This window comes from Hyperolius riggenbachi, chromosome 6 (genome assembly GCF_040937935.1).
Source record: "Hyperolius riggenbachi isolate aHypRig1 chromosome 6, aHypRig1.pri, whole genome shotgun sequence".
Classification (NCBI taxonomy): domain Eukaryota; kingdom Metazoa; phylum Chordata; class Amphibia; order Anura; family Hyperoliidae; genus Hyperolius; species Hyperolius riggenbachi.
Window position 1 is genome coordinate 344339287 of NC_090651.1, and position 16328 is coordinate 344355614.

The 16328-nt window shown below is 47.7% G+C and overlaps 1 protein-coding gene across 1 annotated transcript in view; it reads left to right on the plus strand.

The window, feature by feature from the left end:
* Nucleotides 1-16328, plus strand: part of ETFB (electron transfer flavoprotein subunit beta) — a 107120-nt gene that overhangs the window by 18630 nt on the left and 72162 nt on the right. Inside the window, exon 2 of the mRNA XM_068243135.1 lies at nucleotides 10248-10406. Within this exon, the coding sequence (XP_068099236.1) occupies nucleotides 10248-10406 (159 nt within the window). The remainder of the gene's footprint in view (nucleotides 1-10247; nucleotides 10407-16328) is intronic.

Sequence of the window (16328 nt, forward strand, 5' to 3'; positions counted from 1 at the left end):
CACGTTCTCTGTTCAGAGCCATGAAGCTGGAATGACCTACAGAGGGCAACTTCACCTCTCTAGAGCTCCTAATTGGAGAATTCCCTAGTGCATTTACTGCCTCTGTGGATTTCCACAAAACATGTACTGTAGGTGGGCCTTGAGGACAGGGTTGGGGAAAACTGCGCTAGAGCTCTTAATTGGAGAATTCCCTAGAGCTCAAAGGCATTTCCCCTTTACTAAGAAGGACTAGCCTTGTAGGATAAGTGCCCTAAATTAGGTGTCTCAGTATTAGGGATGATCATTGAGATGCAAATATTTGTGAGTTCATGCAGAATTATGTACATTTTTATGCAAATTATGCAGCATGAAAATGGGCCAATCAATTTAAACCTGGGTGGGACTTGATTGGTCCATTTTAAAGCTGCATATATTTGCATAAAAATTTAGACCATTTACAAATTTACATAACCCTGCAGTGTTCTCCCCAGAATTTTGTTTATCAGCCGGGTGGCAAAAAAATGTAGCCAAATGGAGCAAGACAGCGAAGCACGTCATCTGCGCACGCACAGTGACACGTAGTGCCAGATGATGGTGCGGCTATAGCTGCAATGCTATAGTCCATGCCCTGCGTAAAGGTCATTCGGGGTTCCGGTGATTGCCAGACACCAAATTACTTCTCCCTCCGAGTTGCTACGCCTCAGAGGGAGAATAATATTAATGCTGCCCAATGATTCAGCAGCTGGGTGAGCCATCATTTGGCTTGCCCTGCGCCCAACTGACTGGGCAGCTTACTAATACATACCTGCAGGACTGACATGTAGGGCTGGAGCTTCCATAAGGGCAACCTGGACAATTGCCAAGGGCCTCTGACAGGGGACACAGAGAAGACATGCACACACTCTTTCATCCCTACTCGGTAATTTCAAGGGTTATATATCGTATATACTCAAATACAAGTCAACCTCCTGTATAAAGCTGGATTATTTTATTGACTCAAGTATAAGTCTGCCTGCATGTAGAGCTGTCCTAGTAGAAGTCACGGCCAGGGCTGCCCTGTGAGACTGCCTGCATGTAGAGCTGTCCTAGTAGAAGTCACGGCCAGGGCTGCCCTGTGAGACTGCCTGCATGTAGTGCTGTCCTCTTGGTAGCAGTCATGGCCAGGGCTGCCCTGTGAGACTGTCTGCATGTAGAGCTGTCCTCCCAGGAAGCAGTCACGGCCAAGGCTGCCCTGAGAGACTGCCTGCATGTAGAGCTGTCCTCCTGGTAGCAGTCATGGCCAGGGCTGCCCTGTGAGACTGCCTGCATGTAGAGCTGTCCTGGTAGCAGTCACAGTCAGGGCTGCCCTGTGAGTCTGCCTGCATGTACAGCTGTCCTCCTGGTAGCAGACATGGCCAGGGATGCCCTGTGAGACTGTCTGCATATAGAGCTGACCTCCTGGTAGCAGTCACAGCCAGGGCTGCCCTGTGAGACTGCCTGCATGGAGAGCTGTCCTGGTAGCAGTCATGGCCGGGGCTGCCCTGTGAGACTGCCTGCATGTAGAGCTGTCCTCCTGGTAGCAGACATGGCCAGGGCTGCCCTGTGAGACTGCCTGCATATAGAGCTGTCCTCCTGGTAGCAGTCACAGCCAGGGCTGCCCTGTGAGACTGCCTGCATGGAGAGCTGTCCTGTTAGCAGTCATGGCCGGTGCTGCCCTGTGAGACTGCCTGCATATAGAGCTGTCCTACTGGTAGCAGTCATGGCCGGGGCTGCCCTTTGAGTCTGCCTGCATGTAGAGCTGTCCTCCTGGTAGCAGTCACGGCCAGGGCTGCCCTGTGAGACTGCCTGCATGTAGAGCTGTCCTCCTGGTAGCAGTCACGGCCAGGGCTGCCCTGTGAGACTGCCTGCATGTAGAGCTGTCCTCCTGGTAGCAGTCACGGCCAGGGCTGCTCTATGAGACTGGCTGCATGTAGAGCTGTCCTCCTGGTAGCAGTCACGGCCAGGGCTGCCCTCTGGGTGCCTGCATGTAGAGCTGTCCTCCTGGTAGCAGTCACGGCCAGGGCTGCCCTGTGAGACTGCCTGCATGTAGAGCTGTCCTGGTAGCAGTCACGGCCAGGGCTGCCCTGTGAGACTGCCTGCATGTAGTGCTGTCCTCCTGGTAGCCGTCACGGCCAGGGCTGCCCTGTGAGACTGCCTGCATGGAGAGCTGTCCTCCTGGTAGCAGTCACGGCCGTCAGGAGGATTAGCCAAATCCAGACTTTATCTTGTAGGGAGCATTATTTCCAAGATTTCACTGACAGGATTGTCTTTTACGACTGATTCTCCTTTCCTGCCAAAGGTATCCAATCACTTTTTCAGGTCGCAGGATAATATATCTGCCATCCTTCCTGGCTCAAGCTAAAATGACAAATATTTCACCATGGGGGCATGTATGTTTTAAGTTTTATTTTATTTTTTTTAAACTGAGTGTATCAGAATGTGTAGTTCACTATTTATGCAACTTGGAGGTAAGAATAAAGGTGCCCATTAAAGGACAACTGAAAGGCGAGGAATATGGAGGCTGCCATACTTATTGCCCTTTAACCAATAACAGTTGCCTGGCAGCCCTGCTGGTCTTTTTGGCTGCAGTTGTGTCTAAATAGCACCAGAATCAAGCATGCAGAACCAACAGGTTTTGGACTAGTCCACCTCCTCATGGGGATTCTCAGGGTTTTCTTTGTTTTCTCAACGGTAGTTGCTAAGTCTTAACTGCCAAAATAGTAAAATACCAGCCCTACTCAATATGTTGGCAGTTCGATTTAGCAACTGTTGTTCAGGAAAAACAAACCCTGATGGTGCCCATACAATAAAAACGTTAGATTTGTTTTCTCCTGTTTATTCGGCCAAAACGATCGAATTAAAGTTAAAAAGAATCCTTTTTTTCGTTCAAGAAAAACAAATGATTATCCCATTTTGTTTTGTTTTCTAGGAAAATCCTATTGGACATGTTGGAAAAATCTTTGTATTTAATCTAACGGAATAATCTTACTAAATTATCTAATCGACACCATTAGAATTCCCTTATGCGGAGGAGGACTAGTCCAAAATCTATTGGTTCTGTCAGATTTTAACGGCTTGCTTTTTTTGTTTGCTGTAGTGGCTCTGTAACACATTAGTAGTTTCAATAGAGTTATGTGGTTTGAGATAAGAGCACTGCTTTAGACTTCAGTCGGCAGAACTCTTTGTGTTGTAAATTATTGGGATGCTTTGATCTCTCTCTCTGCTAGCAGAAAATATAGAAACTGAAAGCAGAAGTCCTGTTATTGTCTCACACTGCCCCCAGTGACAAGTGGCCATAAATACACATTACAGTAGTACTAATTAGAAAGCCAGGAAATGTAACAAAGAAGAAATTAAAAAAAAAAATTGCTAAAATAAATTGGCCTGGAGCAAGCCTATAAATAAATTGGCTGCTAAAGTGTTAACTGCAAAATACAGTTTTTCAAGCCAGAGCGGAGTAGCCCTTTAAAGCTGAATTTCTTGCTAGCTCCCTTTCCTGGCCACCTGCTGGGGATGCAGATGAAGGAGTTTTTCCGAATACGCCCTAAAATGTGTTTCCGCTGAAGATGCACTTTATTATCCGTACAAATTGGCTGTCCAAACATTGAAGGAAAGTAGCTTTATTCTCCTGCCTCTCGGAATGAAAGGCAGGCAGCGTTTTGCGGGCACTTATGCAGCGATTGCGTTCCTCAGTGTGACTCCCAGGATCTAATGAGGTGACTCGCGCTCTAAATCACTCCTCCGAGCGGCTTATCTGTTGCTTCCTGTTTGATGGTTTCCCAGATGAAGTGTCTGTTTGTGATGATGAATAAACGTCAGCTGTCAATAGCGGCAGATGATTTGTATGTAAATTACCCGCCCCAGACAGACTCATGGCACTTCCTCTCTCTTCCTTCAATCCCTCAATTTCCAGACACGCTGCTGGAGGGAATGCAATCAACAGATTTTCCAGCTTTTAAGTGACAAAAGCGCCTTCTGGTCCACTGTAAGGAGTTTTAAGTGAACCACTTTACACATGGGTTTATCCCTTTTATTGGGCATAATACTGAGCGGAGCCGTCTGAGCATAGACTCCTGATGTGGGGGAAGGGAGTTGGGGGTTAGCGGTCTGAGCACAGCCGCTTGCTGTGAAGGAAGGGAGTCGGGGGAAGTGGTCTGAGCACAGACGCCTAGTGTGGGGGAAGGGAGTTGGGGGTTAGCGGTCTGAGCATAGACGCCTAGTGTGGGGTAAGGGAGTTAGAGGTTAGCGGTCTGAGCACAGTCGCTTGCTGTGAAGGAAGGGAGTCGGGGGAAGTGGTCTGAGCACAGACGCCTGGTGTGGGGAAAGGGAGTTGGGGGTTAGCGGTCTGAGCTTAGACGCCTGGTGTGGGGGAGGTGGATGTGACAAGCCTTATTTATTTATAATTTTTAACAATACCAGTTTTCTGGCAGCCCTGCTGGTCTATTTGGGTGCAGAAGTGCCTGATGCACACCAGAAACAAGCATGCAGCTAATCTTGTCAGATCTGACAATAATGTCAGGAACACCTGATCTGCTGCATGCTTGTTCAGGGGCTATGGCTAAAAGTATTAGAGGCAGAGGATCAGCAGGATAGCCAGGCAACTGGTATTGCTTAAGGATACAAAAAAATATGAGAAACGGGAGGAGCGGAGCAGGTATGTATGGTGAGCTGTCCTGATGCTCACCCCCTTTCCCCGTTCTCCTTTCTGCCCCCTCCTGTAGCTGGAATGGCTCCGTTTTCTGGACGGCCGGGTCGGGAAGCTTTGCGTCCTTTTGGGCGGGCTTCACACTTGCTACAGCACGCAACCGCTGCTGGCACGCGTACAACAGTACGGAACCTGCTGCCAGGCGCGATCAGTGTGTGCGTATGACGTCACACGTTTCTCATATTTTTGGGGGCTCTGGTATTCTTTTTAAGAGGAAATATATATATGGCAGCCTCCATATACCTCTCCCTTCAGTTGTCCTTTGTGATATCAGTAAAATATATTTTATGTGAAAAAAATGCTTAGAAATACTTTTATTAAAGACTGATTAAACTGTGACATAACATTCAGTAAAACCATGTTTTCCAGATTTTTATTACCTATTCAGTTACCATATTGTCTTTTGTGTGTAAGTATTATTGTCTGTTTACAAATTATAAGTTCCCTAAGTACAGTCTATCTGCTCTGAAAGCTGCCATTGTAATTTATTCCAAAGCTGCTGTATTTATATATTACAATGTATCCAGTGAGACTGCGTCTTCTCCTCCTTCTGCGAAAAATGCCTTCAGCAGTGCGATAGTGCAGTGCAGTGTTGCACAGCGCTTGTAGTGTAAACAGTTGTGTATCAGCCTCTATACGCATTGCTGAAATGTGCATGGCAACGCGTATCATGTGAACAAGGCCTTACTGAGTAAGAAGCAGCAATAGCCGATATGGTCAGGGTGATGCAAATATTTCTGGCTTGCATGCAGATTGGAGTTGAGCCAGTCAGAAACGGCAGGAAGTGTATTTGATTGGCTCAGTTCCAAGCTACGTTCAGTTTACATGAAATTTGCATACAAGCTGGAGTTGTTTCAGTTGCATTCACCACCTTTGATGGACACACGTGCGGGAGAGTGATTGCTCTGTCTGCTGAAGCCACACCCCCCACTGAGTGATGGCCTCTCACGGCTTTCTGTTTCTAGTAGGGAGGCGTGACCTCAGACAAGTTATGGCTGGCTCTGACTAAAGGCTGCTGGCGATTGTTCCTGGGATTTAATGCTAGGGATCCTTCGCGTTGTAATTTAGATGAATGGTAGTGATCGACCATCTAATGCCATTGTTTGTTTAAAGTGAACTGAACAGCATTTTTAGCACCCAGGGCATCTCAATAGCACATTAAAAATGCATGTCAATAATATGTCTCATTATTTTAAAAAAATCTTCCATTTCCCCTTTTCTTGTAGCCTACTTCAGCCGGCCTGTGGAACGGCAGAGGTTTCAGGTAGCTAAGCACTAATGTAATTGTTTTATTGCACAATATTAGCAGAGATTAAACAATACCCATCATCAACAGAGGGGGTGGGTAATTAGGAGAACTTCTTCAAAGAGTCTATCCAGAGGGAAGGTGTGAAGATTTCATCCGTGTCTTCTGTAAATAAGGACAGCTTGAAGGTGAATGGGAAAAAGGGCAGCTCCTTTAGCTATTAGAATCCGGGAGAAATACCATGGGAAAAAGGGTGCTTAGTTCCGTTTAAGCGTTATGGTCGACTGTGTTTGCACAGTAGCTGCTTGTAGCATCTCAGTCGATTGTGTTTGCAGCTAGATTGAAATCCCCTAGGCTCTTAACACAGCTCAATGACAAATGCCTATAGCAGTGTCAAAGTGAGTCCCAGGGAATGGGAACCGTCCATTTGAACCGCCCCTTAGCAGGCAGCTAGAGGTTGCTGAGGACATGAGTCTATGAACTGGTGCTGCATCTGTTTTTCTAATTTATTTATTTTAAACTGCAAGTTTTCCTAATCATTCTTATGTATAAATAACTTTAAATGTTCTATAACCTTTTTATTTAAAAAGAAGAGAAAAACCAAAAATTAATATTCGTCCCTATTCATCACAGGTTGCATTTTGCAATCTGCCGCTGTCTTGTGTTTACTGGCGCCACCTACTGGTTCCATTCCCCACGAGCCGCCTATGCAGCTGTGCACCCTCCGCTGCTGGGCTGCTCAGTGTCATGTCAACAACTCTTTATTAACAATGAACGAGATTCAAAATGAGAAAGTAATGTTAGACTGTCATTTTCATGTATTGTTAATAAAGTGCAGCAGGAAAGCACATGAATCCATAATCCACAGTGTATTCGAAGCGTTCGCGCTTTGTGTTCTTCCTGAGGAACGCACATTCCTCCTTCTGCCCGCTAGGGGGAGCTCTGGCTGCTTGCAAATAATGGATACTGCTATCTCTCCTCCTGGCACAAATGAGATTTGACTTACATATTCCTTATCTGGTTGCGCTCCTATCAGGGGAGATTGGGAGCCGTGTGATAGTAAAGGTGTTCTCCTCTCCTGTCTAAATGGTCCAGTGCGGCAGGACTCTGCAGTGGCGGGAGGGATAGGCTTACCGCCTGGCTCCTGGCATCTGTACAACACACACACAGCAAGCTTGTCCTTCAGATGCACTTCATAGTCCAGACTGAATGAATGTTTAACCTCTGCTGCGGAGGGGAGGCGGGGGATACACCCCCTCTCCCGCTAATCACATTACAGCCTGCTGCGCTTGGCTGGCACTGGGGACCCGGCTTTAACTCTTTCATCTCTAAACCTTTTTATTTGTGGTTATCAAACAGATCCAATAGTACAGCTCCGATGTGGAGTGCCTGTCGTCTTATTAAAGGAAATGTTAAGTAAAAACAAATGAGCTGTTTAACTTACCTGGGACTTGTTGCAGCCCCCTGCGGGCATCCTGTGCCTGTGCCCTCTAGCCAGCAGCGGCAATCCCCTCACAGCTGGCCGCTCACGTGCCACCTCATCCCATGCACGGCAGCGTTCTGTGCATGCGCACTATAAGAAAATCACTACTGCACATGGGCAGAACGCTCCCAGCAATAGGAGCGTGAGCAGGGTGCTTGGAAGTGCATGTGCACTAGCCTCTGACTGGGCATGACTGGCCACCATTAAGGGGGTCGCCGCTGCTGGCTGGAGGTTTATGGAAGGATGGCACAAGCTTAGGATGACTGCCGGGGGCTGCAAGAACCCCCAGGTAAGTTAAACTGCCTTTTTTTTCTCCATAGAGAAACATGGACATTACCGTGCACATCAGTTGGCCTTTCAGATATAACGGACAGCAACTGGTGTATTTTAGTTCTGACAAAATCTTGTCCGAAATGGAAGGAATTGTTGTAAAAAGGAAATGGTGAGCTTCTGAGAGGAACTGACGACGAGGTAAGTATGTGATATTCATTTGCAGGTACATCCTGTGTTTATTTTATTAATTTTACTGTGTGACTACACAGGAAACCGTAAAAAGCATGTTAGGAAAATGGACGCAAAAATGAGCATCAAAAAATGCTAAAACTTGCATGTGGGGCCATTGACTTTCATTATTTGTGATTCGCATGAGGGGCAGTGCCCAGTGCAGAAATCGGCGGCATGTAGTCCATATTTTTTCCGCATCACAACACAGTTGGAAAAATGTATTTAATGGAAATGACTCGATTGAACTGCATTGGTTTCAGTGTTAGAGCGAAACTTGGCTTTGCAAGAATGGGCCATAATAAACAATGTTGTCTGACTCCTCTGATGATGCTCCGCCTCTTATACTGCGAAGGCGCCCATACATCTAGCGGTGATGGGCAGATTCGACCAAGCGACAATCTCTCTCAGATCAAATCTGATTGGAGATCTGTCGGCTCCCCATACAGATTAGACTGATTCCTGATCAATTTCAGCATGAAATCTCTCAGGAATCCGCTGAGCCCGCCTCAGTCACCGCCATGCCGCTGTTTCCTTAACCTCCCTGGCGTTCTGATTAATTGCGGCGCACTGCTGCAGGAGGGTTTTTTATGGTTGTTTTTTTTTTTTTAACATGTAGCTAGCCTAGCGCTAGCTACATGCTTCCCCCCCCCCCCCCTCCCTTCGCTTTCCCACCCACCCCTCCAATCGCCGCCAGCGCACATACCCAACAGGAAATCCCGTTCTGAACGGGATTTCCTGTATGGGCTTCCCCGTCGCCATGGCGACGATCGGAATGACGTCAGGGGGAGTGCCGATCCACTCCATAGCGTAGCCTGGCGGTGATTGGCCAGGCTGCGCAAGGGGTCTGCGGGGGGCCCTCTTTCGCGGCGGATCGGCAGCGATCGGAACAAACACGCAGCTAGCAAAGTGCTAGCTGCGTGTTTGAAAAAAAAAATTATGCAAATCGGCCCACCAGGGCCTGAGCAATCCACCACGGCGTTACTGTAACGCTCAGGTGGTTAATGTATAAATGTGTGTATATGCATGTGCATTTATACATTACCTGTCCTGTGTCGTGGTGCCCGTCCTCTTCCGAATCCGCCGCTTTTCCCTATACACCCCGGCCGGCGTGGCACGTGTGTGATGTCACGCGCACCAGTGTGCTTTGCGGTGGCGGCGTGTATGGGAAGTGTAATGGACAGCGCTGGATTCGGAAGAGGACAGGCACCGTGACACGACATATACATATTTATACATAAGGTGAACAGCGCCATGAGTTTAACTCCCTATATCGCTTGTCTTTACTGCTGCGCACCCGACTGACCACCATGGCCTGACATCTCGCAGCATGTCCAACCGATTAATCAGGGCTGTGGAGTTGGAGTCAGAGTCGAAGAGTTGGAGCAATTTTGGGCACCCGGAGTTGGAGTTGGTGATTTCATAAACTGAGGAGTCGGATGATTTTTGTACAAAATTCACAACCCTGCAAAGTATTAGACTAAGGGCTCGTTTCCACTATCGCGAATCTGCATGCGTCCAACGCATGCGGATTCGTACATGTAATGCAAGTGGATGGGCCTGTTTCCACTGTAGCGTTGTTGAGGTGCGTTTTTTTTCAGCGGTGAAAAAACGCACAAAGAGCCGCACAATTCGCCTGCGAGTGGAATGCATGCGAATCGCATGCAATGTATTTAATAGGGAAATCGCATACGATTTTCCCATGAGTTTTTTGCCGCGAATTCGCATAGGTACCAATGTAAATTCACACAGGCAGTGACATGGTTAAAATCGTATATACCCTCACCTATGCGAATTCACAAAAAACGCATGGGGAATCGCATCCGCATGCAATTTCATCAGCGGTGGAATCCAGGCGATTCCGCACCACAATAGTGGAAACGAGCCCTAAGGAGTCAGAGTCGTAGTCGGAGCCATTTTAGGTACCTGGAATCTGAGTTGGGGTTGGTGGTTTCATAAACTGATGAGTCAGAGTTGGAAGATTTTTGTACCGACTCCACAGCCCTGCGATTAATGTGACCAATTTCGGCCTGATTTTGAATTTGACCTGGAATTGGATGGTCGATTGGCCACCAACTTGCCTGATGCATGCAGGTCAGATGCTGTGACTCTGGCGTGACTCCACTGGCTGCATGTTGGTTGCAGGTGTGACGCAAACACAAATGAAGTGTTCTGTGGAGGAAGCTGTAAAAGTGCAGTTGCTCTTTACATGCAGTGAATTGCTCTGTTTGGTGAGTGTATTGTGCAGAGAGCCCCGCGATGCAGACTGTGTTTATGATACAGGGATGGAATTATTATTATCTGTGTGTTTGCAGGTCCGTGTGAAGCCTGATAAGACCGGCGTGGTGACCGATGGGGTGAAACACTCGATGAATCCATTCTGTGAAATCGCCGTGGAAGAAGCTGTCAGATTAAAGGAGAAGAAGATAGTCAGTGAAATTATTGCCGTGAGCTGTGGCCCTCAGCAATGCCAGGTAGGACGCCTGCTTAGGTCTCACTCTGACTGGTGGATGCTCTGTGCGTTGCCAATCACACAGCACTGTAACCCCACCCTGCTACCAATCGGAGAGGCCTCTGCCCTCTACCCTCCCCCCCCCATTTATTAAATTACATTTCTGTTTGCACAGCCTCGGCCCTGCAATCTCCCCTGAGGGATCGGGCAGTATTGAGTGTGTATACAGGGCTTAAAGAGAACCCGAGGTGGGTTTGAAGAATGTTATCTGCATACAGAGGCTGGATCTGCCTATACAGCCCAGCCTCTGTTGCTATCCCAAACCCCCCCTAAGGTCCCCCTGCATTCTGCAATCCCTCTTAAATCACAGCCATGCTGTTGACAAACAGCTTGTCAGAGCTGGCTGTGTTTATCTCTATAGTGTCAGTCTGCTGCTCTCCCCGCCTCCTGCAGAACTCCAGTCCCCGCCTGCATCCCTTCCCTCCCTGCTGATTGGAGGGAAGGGACGGGGCAGGGACCAGAGCTATGCAGGAGGCGGAGGAGCAGCTGAGACTGACACTACAGATGTAAACACAGCCTCACAGCACGGCTGTGATTTATGGGTGATTGCAGAGTGCAGGGGGACCTTAATGGGGTTTGGGATAGTAACAGAGGCTGGGCTGTATAGGCAGATCCAGCCTCTGTATGCAGATAACCTTCTTTAAACACACCTCGGGTACTCTTTAAAGTGAACTAGAGACAAAGCATCCTCATGTATTTCACCATATATATCAGTGGGAACATTAGAGGAAACACCTACCCTTCTCTCTGTTTCATTCTTCACTGCTCAGCCTGCTTGTTTTCAGCCCTGATAAAAGCCCTGATAAAACCCCCAACTGAGCATGCAGTCTGGCTTTGCTCAGGAATCATTATACAGTGATGTGAAAAACTATTTGCCCCCTTCCTGATTTCTTATTCTTTTGCATGTTTGTCACACTTACATGTTTCTGCTCATCAAAAACCGTTAACCATTAGTCAAAGATAACATAACTGAACACAAAATGCAGTTTTAAATGATGGTTTTTATTTAGTGAGAAAAAAAACTCAAAACCTACATGGCCCTGTGTAAAAAAGTGATTGCCCCCCCCCTTGTTAAAAAATTACTTAACTGTGGTTTATCACACCTGAGTTCAATTTCTGTAGTCACCCCCAGGCCTGATTACTGCCACACCTGTTTCAATCAAGAAAATAGTTTTTCACATCACTGTAGCTGAGTCTGTCTTCTCTGATGTCTTTTCAATCCCAAGCCTGCCCCCTTCTGCCTCTGCTTTCCTGTTCTGTATACTGGCAGCATCACACAGAGCTGTGATGAGATGGGAGGAGCTGCTAATGTAAGAGCCTATTGGAAGACATTTTTTTTTTTATCTATTTTTATTAGTCATAAGAGGTTTTTTAGAAATGGTGATTTCATTTTGCACACAGCCCACTAAATAATATGCTTTTCTGATGAACTGTGTTTTGCATGGAGTTTTAGTAAAAAAACACAAAAAGCGTCACACCAGAGCGGCGAAAATACCAAGTTTAGTATTTATATTGTAAAATCTATTGGGGGATATGTTTATTTTGTGCCAAAGTGTTCATCTCTGGTTTCCTTTTAAAGCTCTGCAGAAATGCTGGAAGCGGATTCTATGTTGAAATTAGCTCCCACTCGTTCAGAAACACGGATCACACACGGATCTGTGTCGCACAGAAAGAAAACGTTGCAGAGAGTTTGACATTTTTACCCGGACTGGACGGGAAAATGTGTCCAATGCAAGCCTATGAGAATGGACACTGTCCGCTCTCACTAGGATAGTCACCGCATTCCTCGTCCCGTCGTCGGACCATTCTGAAGAGCCCGGAGGCCGACAGAAGCATGGGGATTCTTCACTGGGCTGCAACAGACCAATGGGAATCCTCAGCAACAAAAAGAATTCTCATTGGTTTATGCTGAATCAATGAAAATTCTTCCTGTTGCTAGGCAGAATTGGCCTGTTGCAGCCTATGGAGAGTCACGCTTCTGCTGGCCTCCAGGCTGTGGAAGGTGCTGAGCGGCGGGAGCAGCGGTGGTGGCGAGATGCGTACGTACAGCGGTGATCGACGTGCGGAAGCTGAACATGCCCTACCATCCAGATCAGATCCGTGTCAAACGGATCAGTTTTTCAGAAAACCTGGTCCGTTTGACATGGATCCGATCTGGAACCTGACAAGTGTGGACCGGTGAATGGGAACCCATTTATGAACAAAAAAAGTCAGATACTCACCTCGGTCACATACCGCTGTTTGCCCGCCAAAGGGAGGCTTTGGAAATGCTTTGGGAGCCCAAGTGCTCCCGAAGATGGGCCGCTCTACACTGCGCACGCGCGAGCGCCCTCTATGACGCACTCGCACGTCCGCAGTATGGAGCCGCCTGTCTTCGGGAGGACTGGGCTCCCGCAGACTTCCGAAGTCCCCCCGGCGGGGTATTGGAACGGAGGAGCCAGCGCAGCACCGGGGCCCCCTGGGAGAGGAGAGGGATGGCTCATTAGGACCCGAGCCTTCCCTCTCCTTAGGTGAGTATCTGACTTTTTTACTTATATATGGATTCCCATTAGCTTTAAAGCTAATGCACGGCAGTGCCAGGTGATTATTTTTCCTACAAACATTCAATGAATAAAATTACTTTTACTTTTTTTTTTTTTATACAATATTACTTTATAAATTGCCATTGATTGCCCATTGTAAAATTTTCACCTAATTCCCATTGTGACCTTTATCACAGAGGGTGAAATCTTTAGTCCTGTCAGGTGCAGCTCTTAGTAATTTTGGTTTCTAAGAATTCCGAAGCCAGTGATAATGTGTGATCTCCCAGAATGCACTGGGTGGAGAATTCCACTTAGCTAAGCAGCCTAGGCTAATCATCAGCGGGAGGGCGGGGCTGCATACCAGTACACAGCAATATATAGATATAGGAAGTGCTTATGTTACTGAAACCAGGAAAATGACCATAAATGTGGATATCCTGAATTTTTTTTTTTTTTTTTTTACTAAATTCTACTTAAAGGGAACCAAAGACGAAGCACCCTCATGTATTTCACCATATATATCAGTGGGAACATTAGAGAAAACACCTACCCTGTTCTCTGTTTCATCCTTCACTGCTCAGCCTGCTTGTGATCAGCCCAGATAAAATCCCAGACTGAGCATTCAGTCTGGATTTGCTCAGGGAATCATTATAGCGGAGTCTGTCTTCTCTGATGTCTTTTCAAGCCCAAGTCTGCCCCCTTCTGGCTCTGCTATAATGACTCGGCTATAATGATTCCTGAGCAAAGCCAGAGTAAATGCTCAGTTGGGGATTTTATCAGGGCTGATAACAAGCAGACTGAGCAGTGAAGGATGAAACGGAGAGCAGGGTAGGTGCTTTCTCTAATGTTCCCACTGATCTATATGGTAAAATACATGAGGGTGCTTCGTCTCTGGTTCCCTTTAAACCAGGGGAGAAGATGGGGGACACTAGTGACTGCAGGATAAATGGAGAAGGAGGGGGGGGGGGGGGCTGAAATCCCAGGAACAACCTTGACCTAGGAATTAGTATGGTGCCAGGACAAATGGGGAACCAGCATGTTGGCAGGAGTTATGTGGAGGATTAAAGGGAACCAGAGGTGAGAGACCTATGGAAGCTGCCATATGTATTTCCTTTTAAGCAATACCAGTTACCTGGCTGTACTGCTGCTCCTCTGCCTCTAATACTTTTAACCGTAGATCCTGAACAAGCATGCAGCAGATTAGGGGTTTCTTACATTATCAGATGTGACAAGATTAGCTGCATGCTTGTTTCTGGTGTTTTTCAGACACTACTGCAGCCAAATAGACCAGCAAGACTGCCAGGCAACTTGTATTGTTTAAAAGGAAACCAATATGGCAGCCTCCAAATCTCTCTCACTTCAGTTGTCTTTTTAGGTTTATAATCGGCCAGTTTTACCTGTTCTGTTTGCTACTATTGGGTGGCTAGTTTATATTCAGGCACATACCATAGTCCCTCTGTGAAGGTGCCACCAGGTGACGTGCTTTGGCAGCAGTGCAGTTTGGGCACGGTGTGTGATGTGACAGGGTCACTTAGTATCCTGATTGTAGCAGGACAGACGAGCGGTAATGTTCTGTGTTCTACCGGCATGGTTATAGGATGATGGCGGGAAGGAGGCCCCCGCAGCTCAGCCATCATTCCAGCCCGCCGTCTATTTGATGTGGCACAATGCCTCTTCTATGGACGATTTAGATATAAAGTTATTTTCTCCGCCAGGAGATATGCAGAGGTAAGTGTCATTAGCCAGGCACGGCTCCATTGCCCATTGTCGTAGCCCTGAGTGCAGAGCGCTCATCGTCGCCTCGTTCTAGCTTCACTGCACCCTCTTATAGATGTAAAGATGTGTAATTGTTACATATATTTTATTATTATTATTCGCACGGTGACTTACAGATCGCAAGTCATTTCTGCTGCATTGCGCTGAAACAGCCTCAATCGCTGTCGTTTAAATCATCTCCAATTTTTAACCCCGCTCAGGCAAATTCAGCAAGTAAAGACGTTAATGAGAAAGTTCCATGTTGTGCTGTAACTGCTCCCAGAGGATGCTGGGAGAGATCTGGCTGCCCGCAGTGACCTCTGACCTTTACATGGCCTAGTTAAAGACAGCTGAAGCAAGAGGGATATGGAGGCTGCCATATTTGTTTCCCTTTAGGCAATACCAGTTACCTGGCTATCCTGCTGATCCTCTGCCTCTAATACGTTTAGCCCTAGACCCTGAACAAGCATGCAGCAGATCAGGTGTTTCTGACATTACTGTTGGATCTGACAAGATTAGCTGCATGCTTGTTTCTGGTGTTATTCGGACACTGCTGCAGCCAAATAGATCAACAGGACTGCCAGGCAACGGGTATTGTTTAAAAGGAAATAAATGTCTCTCACAGCGTGCAGGGGAGCGGCAGGGGGTGTAGCCAGGGAGAGGGAGCTGCCCAATGGCAGCTCTGGAAACCCTGCAGGAATGCCCCAGGTGGGCGTTTTGAATCCCTCTCCTTGTGTTTACCTCAGTGATGGCAACAAATCTTGTCACTAATCTCAGGGGACTATATTGAGGTGGTGAGGAGGCAGAGAGAGGCGGTGGGGGGACAAAGAGGCATGTCATGAGGCAGAGAACATGCCTCTGTGTCCCATTTGCCCACCTCTGGTTCTCTTCAATGCCCAGTTACAGGAAGCAATTTATTTTTAAAGTAAACCTGTGAGATCCGTAGGAGAAAAAGTCTGATACTTACCTCTGGAGGCTTCCTTCAGCGCCGAAGCTGGGCGGTGTTATAACATTACTGCTATGCTGTGCGTTCCGTGCAAGAGTAATTCGGGCCTCTGGTGATCCCCAGACCCCAAATTACATCTCCCTCCAAGTTGCTACGACTCGGAGGGAAAATAACAGTATTTAACGCCGCCGTGGATTTGAGTGGCAGGAGGGTGAGCTGCTATACGGCTCGCCCTCTGCCCAGCTCTCCGGTGGCACCATAATACGTACACTGCAGCTGTACCCTCATGCAGCCAGCACCTCACGCCGCCAGCCAGTGCCCTTTCACAGCCTGCCAGTGCTCTCTTGCTGCCAGCCAGTGCCCTCATGCAGCCAGCCAGTACCTCACGCTGCCAGCCAGTGCCCTTTTACACCCATCCAGCGCCCTCACGTAGCCAGCCAGTGCCTTCATGTAGCCAGCACCTCACACAGCCAGCCAATGCTCTCACGCAGCCAGCCAGTGCCTCACAGACTGTCTAAAAATATGCCAGCCAGTACCCTTTCACAGCCATCCAGTGCTCTCTCTCCCAGCCAGCCAGTGCCCTCATGCTGCCATCCAGTGCCTTCATGTAGTCAGCCAGTACCTCACGCAGCCAGCCAGTGCCCTTCTGCAGCCAGCCAGT